Genomic DNA, 15,053 nt, shown 5'->3' with positions numbered 1-15,053 from the left:
CCGACATGTGTAATTAAATTACACTGCCGGATCTTAGGATGCAGTACCGCATCCGCCGCTGGGGGCATTTCGCGTCGAAATGCCGCCTCGGGTATGCAAATTATGACTTACGGAGATCCACGAAGCTTTTCAGCTTAGTTTTTTCTCCGTAAGTTTTATTTTGCAAACGCAAAATTAGGGCTGCTTTTACAAGGTGTAAACTGTTTACACCTTGTAAAAACAGACCTTTCTTGCTAGCGACGCGATTTTTTTTTTATTAAAATTTTTTTTTTTGGCGCCGTATCTTTTTTTTTACCCGACGCAACTTTATTGTCCCGTCGCAATCCACAAAGCCCGACGTAACGTAATTTCGCGCTATGCACGTCGGGAAAATGACGTCACGAGCATGCGCAGTACGGCCGGCGCGGGAGCGCGCCTCATTTAAATGGGAATCGCCCCCTGGAGAAGAGGAACGCCTTGCGCCGACCGGATTTAAGTTACACTGCTCAAAATTTCTAGGTAAGTGCTTTGTGGATCGGGCACTTAGTTAGAGATTTTGCGGCGGTGTAACTTAAATGGAAAAAGTTACGTTGCGCCGGGTTTTTGAGGATTAGGCCCTTGGTCACTTCAATGACCATAAGCTTATATGATAATTGTTCAGCAACTCTGCTGAACAATTCTATAACTCTGATCAATGGATTACAACCCGCTGATCAGAGTTATTAACCCTAAATGTGACCACCCCCCCACCCATGCCGCTGCTTCCCTGTCCCCAGCCTCTCCACCCCCCCGCCACTCCCTTCCACCTTAAACTCCTTTCCCCACCTTCCTTTCCAATGCCCTTCACCCCCCTTCTTAGTCCCCAGCACTGATTACCCCCCTCCACCCGATCCGACCCCCCCTGAAAACCCGCTCCCCGCAGCTACCCTTATTAGCGGGCATCCCTCCTCTTTCACTCCTGCTGGCTTTAGGTGCTGCCTGGGGCATGGGGGACCCAGATGTGTCCCCCCATCACTTAGATCGCTCCCCCGTAATGCACGTGCACCTCGATCCATGGCCGCTCCGAGCAGCATCCCTCCTTCCTTCCCACTGCCTACAGCTTCTCCCTGTACTGATCTCTGTGAGCTGTCAGGCTGAGGGGGGGCTGTGCGGAAGGGGGTGAAGTTGTGGCTTGGGTGGGCTTGGTATACGTGTGTTTACCAAGCCCCCCTGTAGTACAGTCGATATAAGCAGCGATCAAATTTTTGTACTTTTTTTTTATTATATTTTTTCATGTGACAAGTGACAACAATGAAGAAATTACACTTTGCTACAATGTAAAGTAGTAATTGTATAACAGTGTACATTTGCTGTCCACTCAAAATAACTCAACACACAGCCATGAATGTCTAAACCGCTGGCAACAAAAGTGAGTACACCCCTAATTGAAAATGTCCTAATTGGGCCCAAAATGTCAATTTGTGTGACCACCATTATTTATTTTCCAGCACTGCCATAACCCTCTTGGACATGGAGGTCACCAGAGCTTCACAGGTTGCCACTGGAGTCCTCTTCCTCTCCTCCATGATGACATCACGAAGGTGGTTGATGTTAGAGACCTTGCGCTCCTCCACTGTCAGTGCTAGGATCCCTTTAAGACCCAGCAAAACTCATATGACACAGCCTTTGCCTGGGAAACAACAGTGATTGGCCAGCTCACCTTTAAATCACCTGTATCGGCATACCACCAGTGCTCGTGATAGCATTGTTACCTTGTGTGCTCCTGCTTGTCCCAGCTGATATCTGCTCTGTATTGATCATGTGTGATCTGGCTAGTTTTGACCCTGCTTTCCGAAATTTCGAGTTTTCAAAGTACCAAATTTCCAAATTTCTCAATTTACGAATTTCTGAATTTCCAAAATTTTGAATTTACGAATATTCGGAAACATTTGGATATTTCAGAATTTACAAATTTGTCTAAATTCGCTAAAAAACTAATTTGGAACTAAACAAATTGCACATGTCTAGCCCCTATTTCACCCTGTAAATTAACATTCACATAGGAAAGGTGGTAGGTTGGAATTGCTGTTATTTGAGCCTGATCAACTAATATGCAGTGACTATGCTTGAAAAAAAAAAAAAAAAAGATATCCCATGGCTTCTCCTGGATCAATTTCAGCCTTGTGACTTCTGAAAGCTAGACTAGCCTCCACCGATAAGGGGAGTCCTATATCTCTTGTAACCTGCAGTTGTCAAGGTGTCCTCACTTTGCTGGCTACCAGGTGCAATGGAGAGCTTTATAAGATTGTGTTTGCTACCTTTAAAAAGACCCACTTGTTTGCAATAATCACCCCATTTAAGAATGTTTTATTCAAGTAGGTTGGCTTTTGGACAGAAACCCAAATACATTTTGGCCCAGATTCACAGAGAGCGGGCGCACATTACGCCGCCGTAGCGCAAATAATATACGCTTCGCCAACGCAGCGCAGAGAGGCAAGCATGGAATTCACAAAGCCAGTGCTCCCAAAACTGTGCTGGGTTTCGAAGGCGTACGCCGGCGTAGGTGGAAGTGGGCGTGAGCCATGCAAATGAGGTGTGACCCCATGCAAATGATGGGCCGAGCGCCAGACAGATACGTATCACGAACTGCTCATGCGCCGGGACGTGGACGCATCCCTCTGCGCATGCTCACAACCACGTCGAAACAACTGCCTAAACTACGCCGGATCACTGCCTACGGCGTGAACGTAACCTACGCCCAGCCAGACACACGTCCAACGTAAACAACGTAAAATACGCCGGCTTGAGTTCCCTGGTGCAGACCTTTGCATATCTGCTGCTGGGTTACACCTCCTTTATGGGGCATAACTTTACACCAGACGTTCAACTTACGCGCACACCGCGTAGCCTGCGTCCGGGCGCACGTACGTTCTTGAATCGCCGTATTTCCCTCATTTGCATATTTGAATCGCAAATCAATAGGAGCGCCACATGCGTCCAGCCTAAATGTGCGCCCACGTTACGCCGGCGGAGGCAAGTTACGTTGGCGGGATAAAGCCTATTTTTTGGCACATCTCAGTTTGTGGGTCCGGCGCACATATACGACGGCGCACATTTACACTTACGCTGGCCTATTTTGTTCTACGTCGGTGTAAGTGCTTTGTGAATCCGGGCCATTGTGCCCCCAGTGGGTTTAAAACCAAAGACTCCAATTTCACAAGACGATTGCTAAACTCTCAACCACGTTGCTGCATCTCCATGGCTACTAGACTGGCCCAAAATCACTGTGGTGTCCTCGTTAGTCACCGTCAACCGCCCACAGCCACCATGCTGACCATTTTATAAAACATTTTATTCCATTCAGATTGTCAAATTTATGAATCACCTTTATTCTGGAGATCATTTCTTCTCCTAAGTAATAGTTGTTCAGTACTTTATTATGCATATAATCTTTGTGCATATGTACATCCCACACACACTTAAGAATTCAAGTGATCTCCTGGTACATTTTGTATTTCTAGAGATATAACCTCTAAATTATCGCCTCCTCACAATCTAAAAGACTTCACATGCTGGCTGGTTGTAGAAATAATTAAAGGAGCTTTCCAACTACCCTCCATCAGCTAAAACAATGACAATAATGCACGAATTGTAATGACTGGAGGAATTTGTGCGATGCAATACCCACTTCTCCCAATCAGCCAGCATACCATTAGCCTATAAGCAGCTCTGATCCTACTACTTTGGTGCTCGCCTATTGGTGGATCACTATTCAGAGAATGGTGAAAAAAGGGTAGCAGGTGTTCAGAAGCTGATACTGCCGCCTCCTAATGCATGTTTCTTTTTTTCTTTTTTTTTTTGCTTGTTCCTGAATGGCAAGTTTACTATGCAGGACTGCCCCGTAACTTCAAGCCAATTGGTTGGCTCACGGTTGTAGCACGGCCCCATTTACTGCCCTTTCATCTGTAGCATTTTGTTGAAATGTCAGAAGGTGGAGGAAACAGTTTCCCATCATTGATATTAGTAGAAAGACTAGTGCACATCATTAGACATGTGCAATTCGTTTTGGTCTGGATATAAATTCTGAACATTTTTGGGTTATTCGGGAATTCGGAAATATCCAAATCTTCTAATTAAATAGTAAAGAATTTGGTTGAAATTCATTTCATTTTTTTTTGTATATTTGTTTTCTAACAAATTCCACATTTTCAGAGTGATTCCAATTTGGATAGGTCAAAAAATTGATTGACCGATTAAAATTCTGTATGAAAAATAGTTAGTTGTTAAGGAGCGGGCCGGGAAGCCAGCAGCCGCATCCTTGACAACTGATGACTCATCAGCTGTCAGCGGGCTTCCCCACTGACAGATGAATGTAAACAAAGGAATACTGTCAATGAAAAATGCTGAAAAAAACAGCATTGGCCCTTAAGGTCTGGTATGGATTTTAAGGGGAACCCCACACAAAAATTAACCATTTAAAGCCCTCCCACTGCATATATACTGCGGCAGGGTTGCTCTATTGCACACAACAATGTACCTGCACGTTGTTTCATGCAATAGATAGTGTGGGCATGCGCACGCCCACTGCACGCCGGTGGGAGTGCGTACGTGGGTCCCACATACTCGGTGTCCGCCTGCCACCTGACCCTTATCCGAGCATGCAGCCCAGCAGGACAGAAAAGGGAGAATGAGTAGGGGTGGGGTAGAGGCCCTTGTCCTCATCAATATGGGGATAAGGTGCTTTGGGGGTGGGGCAGAGCACCCCTTGATCCAAATCACCCCTCATGTTGAGGGCATGTGGCCTGGTATGGTTCAGGATGGGGGTCTGCTCGCTCATCTCCCCTCTTTCTTGTTCTATTGGGCTGCATGTTCAGATAAGGGTCTGGTATAGGTTTTGGAGGGGACCCCACGCCGTTTTTTCTAGAGTTCCTCTTAAAATCCACACCAGTCCCAAGGGGGCTGGTATGAATTGGGGATTTTTTTTTAACTCGGCATTTGTTTTGTTTGCATTCTGATGTCAGCTAAGAATCCCGCGGACAGCACATGAGTCATGGTTGTTAAGAATGCCAGCGGCCACCCACTCCTTAACAACCAGCTATTCTGATTTATGAATACAAAATGAATGGCGAAGATACAAACCGAATTCCGAAAACAAATTGGTCAAATATTGCGTCAAAGGAACAATTCATTTTTGGAATCTCGGCGATCGTTTGTATTTTTAACATTGTTTATTCAGAATAGCATTCTTTTTTGTTTTTTTAAAAACAGCGTCAAAATAGAAATGCCCCCACGCCCAAAAAAAAAATTGTGTGCCCTCCCCCTAAGATCCATACTAGACCTTTATCCGAGCATGCAGAGGGGACGAACGAACGAGCACCCCCCACTCATGAGCCATACAGGGCCACATGCACCCCGAAGCACCTTTTTCCCATGTTGATGTGGACTCGGGCCTCTTCCCCAAGACCCTGGCCAGTGATTGTAGAGGTCTGTAGGCAGGGGGCTTATCGGAATCTGTACATTGTGCCCCTACTCATTCACCAAACAAAGTGTCAAAAATAAATAAAAACACAGAGACAAGTTTTTTATTAAAAAGAATAAATGAATGTCCCTCAAAGTAGATCCAACGTCAACCATGATGCACACCACTACTGCCGACCCGAAAAAAAATAATTCTGCATCCGACGAAAGGGTCCCGCTGTCTTCCAGCTCAGCTGTCTGCCAGTTCCTAAACAGCTAAAAGGGGGAGCCACAGGGCGATGTCACCAGTGGGCCCACCTCTTGTGACATCATTGACCCAGCACCTGATGATGTCGTCGGGTCGCACCACCCCTTAGTCACCCTTAGCACCCCTGTCAGGCGGTGGAGCTGGTGGGTGCAGAACTGTTTTTTTTTATTCTTTGGGTCAGTGGTAACGGCAGGCATTATGAATGACATTTGATATACTCTGGGGGACATTTTGTTTTGTTTTTTTAAATAGAATAGTCAAAAACTGTGTATTTATTTACTTTTTACATTTTGTTTGGTGAATGAGAAGGGGTACTATGTACCCCATACTCATGCACATATGGGGGGGGTTCCAGTTTACATTAAGTCACGCCCACACCCCCAAAACCGTAGGGAAGAGGCCCTTGTCCCCAGCCACAAGGTGAATTGGGGGGGTTCTGTGTTGGAGGACACCTTTCTGAGCAGCAACCTTTCTTTGTTGGCAGGAATCTACACTAAAGATAATTTAAGACCTATAGACATTAGATGCAACTGCCTGTCCCTGCATTCCAACAGGAATACACATATTAAACAAGCCTGCCAGTGTTTTGAGACCTATCTAAGAGGTGTTAGCACCACTCTGTTTTTTGCCCCTGCCTGGGGCTGTGTTCATGGCTCCCTTGGTGGAGCTCCCTGGCTTGTGTGCTCACATGGCATATACCATCCTTACCCGTCCGGTGTCTGGCTGCACAGAGAGAAATCTCTGTTTAGATTCTCTTAAAGTAACCCCTTCATTAATTCAGACCAGTTTACATTACTGACAAAGACGAAACACGTTGAGTTGAGTTTTCCCTTCCTTGTGTGATACTTTATGTACAATCCCTATGTGTATGGTGGTTTTCAAACAATAACACAATTTATATTGTATACATACATTAGGAGGGACCTCTATCTTCAGGGGTGCTTTGGGTTTGAACATTAGTTGTATAAACTTTCCATGGTTTTAAAAAAAATATATATATATATATATATATATATATCGCCAATATTGTTTTTTTTTAAAGAATTTTGTAATAAAAATATTTTTTTAATCTATGCCTGTGTACTGGTTATCATTCTGAGAGGGGGTTTAACACCATTATAGTACCATTTGTTCCTCTTTTTTTTGCAATTCGTGTTATACTTTCTTGTCTACATGTTCAAATAAAATTCTACAGGTGTAAGGCCAGCATAGCAATGAAAGAGATGCTGGCAAAGTGATGACTTTCCAAGTGTGATGATGCCCCTTCATTATATGATTAGCAGCCTGGAGGTAGATCATTGATCAAGCTGTATTGTTTAACCAGCTAAACACTATAACCAATTTTCTGGAAAGTAAAACAGTTCAGATATAGATATTGTAAATAGCCGTTTGCCTTTATAGATAGATTAGGCAACATAACTGGTTCTTTTTACAGCAATGTGTAATAACAGCGGTTGCGGTTATTCATGTCTCACCTCTGTTTATTGGCAGACATACAGGAGTTTTATGAAGTCACGTTGCTCAGCTCCCACATCGACTATGAAGAAAAAATCTCCGAACTGAATCATGTAGCTGAATTATGGGAGAAGAACAATTCTTCATCTGGCTGTCCGGAGAGCTTACAGCAAGCCTCAGAGGTAGCTTTTGATTTAGCAATGTCTGTTATGTGTACATCAATAAAGACAAAAAGCTCACTAGGCAAAAACTAGGCAACTCTATGACTCATTCTGGGGAAAAAAACCTTGCCCACTTAATATATTGTAAGAAGTTTATCGATCTTTATTGCAGGTTCCTACCCTCTTTGGTTTTGGAAATCATACAACACCTTCGCCACCACCTTTTATTTTATTTTTATAGTTAGGTCCTGGATGGCTTAATTAAAAGTCCTTAATGGCTTAACTCCAAAGTTAAAATGCATATAAAAGCAAAGGAGAAGGCCTTCAAAAAAATACAAGGTTGAGGGATCATCATCAACATTCAGACGTTATAAAGAATGCAACAAGAAATGTATGGGTGCAATTAGGGCAGCTAAGATAGAACATGAAAGACACATAGCGGAGGACAGCAAAAAAATCCCAAGAAATTCTTTAAGTATGTAAACAGTAAAAAAGGGAGGACAGACCATATTGGCCCCATAAAGAATGAGGAAGGACATCTGGTTACAAAGGATGGAGAAATGTATTCTTCACAAGGGAATCGGGGGGCTTCAGTAACCAAAACGGCAGTGTTTATCCTCATGACACATCACAGGAAGCACCTCCATGGTTAACAGAGGACATAATAATTAAAATTAGACATGGGAAACTTAACATTAATAAATCACCAGGACCAGATGGCTTGCACCTGAGGGTACTTAGGGAACTCAGTCAAGTAACTGCAAGACCATTGTTCCTAATTTTTACTGACAGTCTACTGACTGGAATGGTACCAGCTGATTTGAGAAAAGCCAACGTAGCACCAATATTTAAAAAGGGCCCAAAATACATCCCTGGGAATTACAGACCAGTTAGCCTAACATCAATAGTATGTAAGCTCTTGGAGGGGATGATAAGGGACTATATACAAGATTTTAGTAATGATAACGGTATCATTAGCAGTAATCAGCATGGATTCATGAAGAATCGTTCTTGCCAAACCAATCTATTAACCTTCTATGAGGAGGTGAGTTTCCATCTAGATAAAGGGAGGCCCGTAGACATGATGTGTCTGGATTTTGCAAAAGCATTTGACACAGTTCCCCACAAACGATTACTGTACAAAATAAGGTCCATTGTAATGGACCATAGGGTAAGTAAATGGATTTAAAACTGGCCACAAGGCGAGTTCAGAGAGTGGTGATAAATGGGGAGTACTCGGAATGGTCAGGGGTGGGTAGTGGGGTCCCCCAGGGTTCTGTGCTGGGACCGATCCAATTTAATTTGTTCATAAATGACATGGAGGATGGGGTAAACAGTTCAATCTTTGTATTTACGGACGATACTAAGCTAAGCAGGGCAAAACCTTCTCCGCAGGATGTGGAAACCTTTCAAAAAGATCTGAACAAATTAATGGGATGGGCAACTACATGGCAAATGAGGTTAAATGTAGAAAAAAATTAAATAATGCTTTTGGGTGGCAAAAATATGAATGCAATCTATACACAAGGGGGGAGAACCTCTGGGGGAATCTAGGAAGGAAAAGGACCTGGGGGTCCTAGTAGATGATAGGCCCAAGATGCTGCTAACAAAGCAAACAGAATATTGTCATGCATTAAAAAGGGGATTAACTCCAGAGATAAAATGATAATTCTTCCGCTCTACAAGACTCTGGACCGGCCGCACCTGCAGTATGCCGTCCAGTTCTGAACATCAGTCCTCAGGAAGGATGTACTGGAAATGAAGCGAGTACAAAGAAGGGCTACAAAGCTAATAAAGGGTCTGTAGGATATTAGTTATGAAGAAAGGTTGCGAGCACTGAACTTATTCTCTCTGGAGAAGAGACGCTTGGGGATATGATTTCAATTTAAAAAAATACCATACTGGTGCCCCCAGAATAGGGATGAAACTTTTTAGTGGAAGGGAGTTTAACAAGACACGTGGCCACTCATTAAAATTAGAGGAAAAGAGGTTTAACCTTTAAACTACGTAGAGGGTTCTTTACCGTAAGGCCGCGTACACACGGTCGTTCCAAACCGATAAGAATGGTCCGACGGGCCATTTCCATCGGTTCACCGCTGAAGTGGCCTGATTGGTCTGATGTGTGTACACACCATCGTTCCAAAAACCGATCGGATCAGAACGCAGTGACGTCAAACACACGGCGTGCTGAATAAAACAAAGTTCAATGCTTCCAGGCATGTGTCGACTTGATTCTAAACATGCGCAGGTTTTGAACCAATGCTTTTCTGTACTAACCATCGGTTTGGACCGATCGGTCAGAGATCCATCGTTTCGATTTTGAAGCATGTTTTAAAATTTTGGACCGAAGGAAAACAGACCGATGCGCTACACACCGTCGGTTTGGACCAATGAAACTGAACCTCGGTCCATTCTCATCGGTTTGGAACGACCGTGTGTACGGGGCCTAAGGGCAGCAAGGATATGGAATTCCCTTCCACAGGCGGTGGTCTCAGCAAGGGACATGAATGGTTTCAAGAAACTATTAGATAAGCACCTGAATGACCGCAACATACAGGGATATACAATGTGATACTGACATATAATCGCACACATAGGTTGGACTTGATGGACTTGTGTCTTTTTTCAACCTAACCTACTATGTACTGTAGGGGGGAAAAAAGGCTACCAAGTTCAACAAAAACACAAAGGTAAATTGAAAACCTACATCATAATTCACAAACCTAAACCCATGGTCGACAATGGCAAACACAGCTTATTAAGCATTGTTCAATTTGCTCTCACCCAGGTCCGAATCTAGCCCATCTAATGTGGGGGTGCAGGAAAAAAGTCAGGGGACAAAGGGTCAATGCTGTGTGTGAATCATTGACAGTCTATCACACAGTGTGATAGAGAACCTATATTCCCTGTTCCTCCACACCAAACTTGCTCATCCATGTCTCTATGGACCTTGCTGTGTGCACTGGTGCGCAGTCATGTTGGAACAGGAAAGGGCCGTCTCCAAACTGTTCCCACAAAGTTGGGAGCAAAATTGGTCAAAATTTCTCGGAATGCTGACCCCTTAAGAGGTCCCTTCACTGGAACTAAGGGGCCAAAATCAACCCCTGAACAACAACCCCACACCATAATCCCCTTTCCACCAAATTATTTGCACCAGTGCACAAAGCAAGGCCCATTAAGACATGGATGAACAAGTTTGGGGTGGAGAAACCTGATAGAACACCTTTGGGATGAATTAGAGCGGAGACTGCTAGCCAGGCCTTCTCGTTCAACATCAATGCCTGACCTCACAAATGTGCTTCTGGAAGAATGGTCAAACATTCCCATAGACACACTCCTAAATCTTGTGGACAGCCTTCCCAGAAGAGCTGAAGCTGTTGGGCTGGTCCACCCTTTGCAGCTATAATTTTGAACCTTACGGCCTAAGACTGGGATGCCATTAAAATTCATGTAAAGGCAGGCGTCCCAATACTTTTGACAATATAGTGTATATCAAGAACATTTACCACCACTGGCCTATGGCAAGCAGATAATCTGCCCCTGCTGTGCACCTGGCTCTGTCCTTAGACCACTCTGTCACTACAGGATTTTGCGAAGAAGGTATATTGCTTGTGCTAGAAGTGCAAGACTGACATTGCATTCTGTTTTTTTTAAATCTATGATCTACCAGAACACCCAGATCCTTCTCCCTTATTGACTTACCGAGTTGTACTCCCCCTAGATTTTCAGATATATGTGTGCTGTTAATCCCATTTACATCTAGGCTTTTTGAAGGTGGGTGTTTGGGTGGTTGTGAATTAGACATGTGCACACTGAAATATTTTGTTTCGTAATTTTGTTTTCCCGAAATTTGTTTTTATTTATTTTGTTTTTCGTAAAAAAAATGCATTCGTCCGAAAATCCAAATTAAGGTTGAATCTGTCATTAAAGGCTTATGGTGTCTGTCGAATGTTCTAAGAAGAAAAAAAAAAGAAGATTTGACTCTTCATGTCTCTCTATGTCGAATCTTCATGTCTCTCTATGTCGAATCTTCATGTCTCTCTATGTCGAACCTTCATGTCTCTCTATGTCGAATCTTCATGTCTCTCTATGTCAAATCTTCATGTCTCTCTATGTCGAATCTTCATGTCTCTCTATGTCGAATCTTCATGTCTCTCTATGTCGAATCTTCATGTCTCTCTATGTCGAATCTTCATGTCTCTCTATGTCGAATCTTCATGTCTCTCTATGTCGAATCTTCATGTCTCTCTATGTCGAATCTTCATGTCTCTCTATGTCGAATCTTCATGTCTCTCTGTCGAATCTTCATGTCTCTCTATGTCGAATCTTCATGTCTCTCTATGTCGAATCTTCATGTCTCTCTATGTCGACTCTTCTTCATGTCTCTCTATGTCGACTCTTCTTCATGTCTCTCTATGTCGACTCTTCTTCATGTCTCTAAAATGTCGAATCTTTTCTCTTTATGTAGAATATTGGACTAATAGAGTTAAGGTTAGGCACATTGGACCGCAACGAATGATGATTTCCATCACTGATGACTCGGCTGGCTAGGACTGGAGTGGAGAGGAGGAATCTCAGGGAGTGCCAAATCTTTGCTTTTGTCTGCAGTATAGTACATGGTAGGGAGTGTTTGTAATGAAGGAACGTCTGTGTAGGTTGTCCCAGTTCACTAGAATGCAGTCTTAAAAAAGCCTTTTTGTATGATTTTTTTCTGCAGTAATGTGAATTAAGGGCCAGTTTACACCAGGACATGCATTCGATGTGCATTTCCCACACCTCATTCAAAATGCACTGCACTTGCGACGGATTTCAGTGTTAACTTAAAGGGTAACTTCACTTTCCTGGGGAAAAAAATATCAAAGAAAGAAAAAATAATATAGTGTATACAATTGCGACGCAAGTTATATTGCAATTGAATGTTATTAAAAATTACCTTTCCCTTTCAATCTGCAGCAGCTGTAATTTTCTAAAAAATGCAGTGCAATCTGGCTGCCTGGAGGTGTTCTGTACACAAAATGTGTACAGAATGCCCCCCAGAAACATAATTTCTTGCTTGTGTGATTGGCTCACTGTTTTCCACAGAAGTCTGCACTTATGCCTCATACACACGACCGGTTACTGCCATGAGTGCTTTTGGCCGGGAAAACCAGCCGTGTGTATGCTCCGTCGCATTTTTCCTGACAGGAAAACTGCCGGAAAAAAAAAAGAACCAGCTCTCTTTTTTCCCGCCCAGATTGCTGGCGGTCTTTTTCCCGTCAGTTTTCCTTTGTTAAAAGCTTTTGTGTGTAGGGGAAAAAAACTTACCGAGCAGGTTCCCTCGGAATTCCCGGTGGACTTTTTACCGCCGGGAATCCTGTACGTGTGTACTAGGCATAAGTCAGATTTCAGGCAGATTTCAGGCATATACCTGATGTAAATACTTTTGCTGAGGGTTGCGTGTAAATTGACACTATGGCCGAGTGGATAAAGCCCTTGAATCCAAATTGTGTTAATGTCTTGGAGATGTATTACCAATGCTTTTTTAGCATCTAATGGTAGAAGGAGGGTAGGCATTTTTTTTTGTATCTAGTTGGTTAATTATATTCATCATCCATCTAGTGCTATCATGGGCTTGTCTTCCCTTGACAAAACCTACTTGGTCAGGACCTATAAGAGATAATCACTTTTTTTTTTATATAAAACTGTTTTATATTTTTAAAAAAAGTTTGATTTCTTATGAATTTTCTACTGCTTTTTAGATTGATGCATATGTAATACATTTGGCGAAACATGTAGAGTGAAAGCATCAATTGTCACATGAAATGTGATATACCGTATTTTTCGGTCCATAAGACGCACCTGACCATAAGACGCACCTGACCATAAGACGCACCTAGGTTTTAGAGGAGGAAAACATAAAAAAATATATTCTGAACCAAATGGTGTACTAAAATATTTTCCAGTGCCCATGGAATGCAGTCTGACCATTGTCAAAGAAATGCAGAGTGACCATAGCCCATAGTGAAGGCAGAGTGACCATAGTGAAGGCAGAGTGACCATAGTGAAGGCAGAGTGACCATAGTGAAGGCAGAGTGACCATAGTAAAGGCAGAGTGACCATAGTAAAGGCAGAGTGACCATAGTAAAGGCAGAGTGACCATAGTAAATGCAGAGTGAGAGATGCCACAAATGCAGCCTTACCTTACGTTGCTCTTCCACCTAGCAGAAGACAGAGCAGCCCGAGCCAGCCAGCCGGAAGATCGCCCGGCGAACAGGGGGTTTGCAAAGTCTGGAGGAGATGCGAGCTATGGCAGGGGCGGAGCCAGCGGCGGCGTGGGGCAGTGTAATACCGTATATTCGGACTATAAGACGCAGGGACATTTTGCCTCATATTTCTGGGGGGAAAACGTGCGTCTTATAGTCCGAAAAATGTGTTTGTTGAAACCCATTAATTTTGTCAAATACATTTTAATGATGTATAATAAATATTCAAATATTTTTTAACATATTTTGTTTTTACTTGCACCTTTTAAAGTTCCCCAAATTCTCTATATTTTCTCAATTCAGTAGTGGGATGTGGTTCCTATTTGCTCCTTCTTTATCTAGAACTAAATAGTAGCATGATTACAAACCACAGTTTTGCAGACTGCCCCCAGGATTGATGCATATACTCCTGAAGAAGCTATGAAATTTGGCGAAACATGTCGAATGGAAGTCTCAATTGTCACATGGTTTGTAATCTTAGTTTCACCTTAATAATCCCATTCTATGTCTACCTGTGATCCCTGCTTTGATGGTGCAACAAGACCTGAACACTGATGGCTAGATTCATGTAGAGCGCCGCAACTTTAAGGCGGCGTAGTGTATCGTATTTACGCTACGCCCCCGTAAGTTAGATAGGCAAGTACTGTATTCACAAAGTACTTGCCTACTAACTTACGGCGGCGTAGCGTAAATGTGGCCGGCCTAAGCGCGCCTAATTCAAATGAGGATGGGGGGCGTGTTTTATGTATATTACTTGTGACCCGACGTGATTGACGTTTTTTACGAACGGCGCATGCGCCGTCCGTGTACATATCCCAGTGTGCATTGCTCCAAAGTACGCCGCAAGGACGTATTGGTTTCGACGTGAACGGAAATTACGTCCAGCCCCATTCACAGACGAATTACGCAAACAACGTAAAATTTTCAAATTTCGACGCGAGAATGACGACCATACTTAACATTGGCTACGCCACCTAGGGGGCATGTTTATCTTTAGGCGGCGTATCTCTTACGGAAACGGCGTATCTTTACTGCGACCGGCGCACGTACGTTCATGAATAGGCGTATCTAGTCATTTACATATTCTACGCCGAACTCAATGGAAGCGCCATTTTTGCCTGCTAAAAAAATTGATGATACATTGTATTTGCCGAGTGTACCAAAAGCAAACAGACAAAAAAAAAAACTAGCATGGAAAGCAGGCACAGATAATCACTTTGCAATTCTAGGGCTGATTTTTGAGAATTCCCGGGAGTTCTCCTTTAAAAAAATGACAGTTGGCGTTTTCCCAGAACAGTCTGTCATACCGAAACCTGTCCGGGTAATTGACAGCCAGAGAATGAAATAAGGCTTGGTGGCTGTAGGCAAAACAGAACGCCTTTATTTATAGAATTCCAAGTATATATATATATATATATATATATATATATATATATATATATATATATATATATATATATATATATATAAACACACACAGTTTATTTGTTCTCCAGGAGTTAGCGATTTTAT

At 43.0% G+C, this 15,053-nt stretch overlaps 1 protein-coding gene across 2 annotated transcripts in view; it reads left to right on the top strand.

The window, feature by feature from the left end:
- DLG2 (discs large MAGUK scaffold protein 2) overlaps positions 1-15,053 on the top strand; it is a 2,211,856-nt gene that overhangs the window by 454,929 nt on the left and 1,741,874 nt on the right. For both annotated transcript variants that reach the window (XM_040339977.1, XM_040339976.1), the window contains exon 3: positions 7,175-7,320. In XM_040339977.1, coding sequence (XP_040195911.1) covers positions 7,175-7,320 — 146 coding nt within the window. The remainder of the gene's footprint in view (positions 1-7,174; positions 7,321-15,053) is intronic.

This window comes from Rana temporaria, chromosome 2 (genome assembly GCF_905171775.1).
Source record: "Rana temporaria chromosome 2, aRanTem1.1, whole genome shotgun sequence".
NCBI classification, from domain to species: Eukaryota; Metazoa; Chordata; class Amphibia; order Anura; family Ranidae; genus Rana; species Rana temporaria.
The sequence above is the reverse complement of the archived record's forward strand: the minus strand, read 5'-3'. Positions and strand labels throughout refer to the sequence as shown.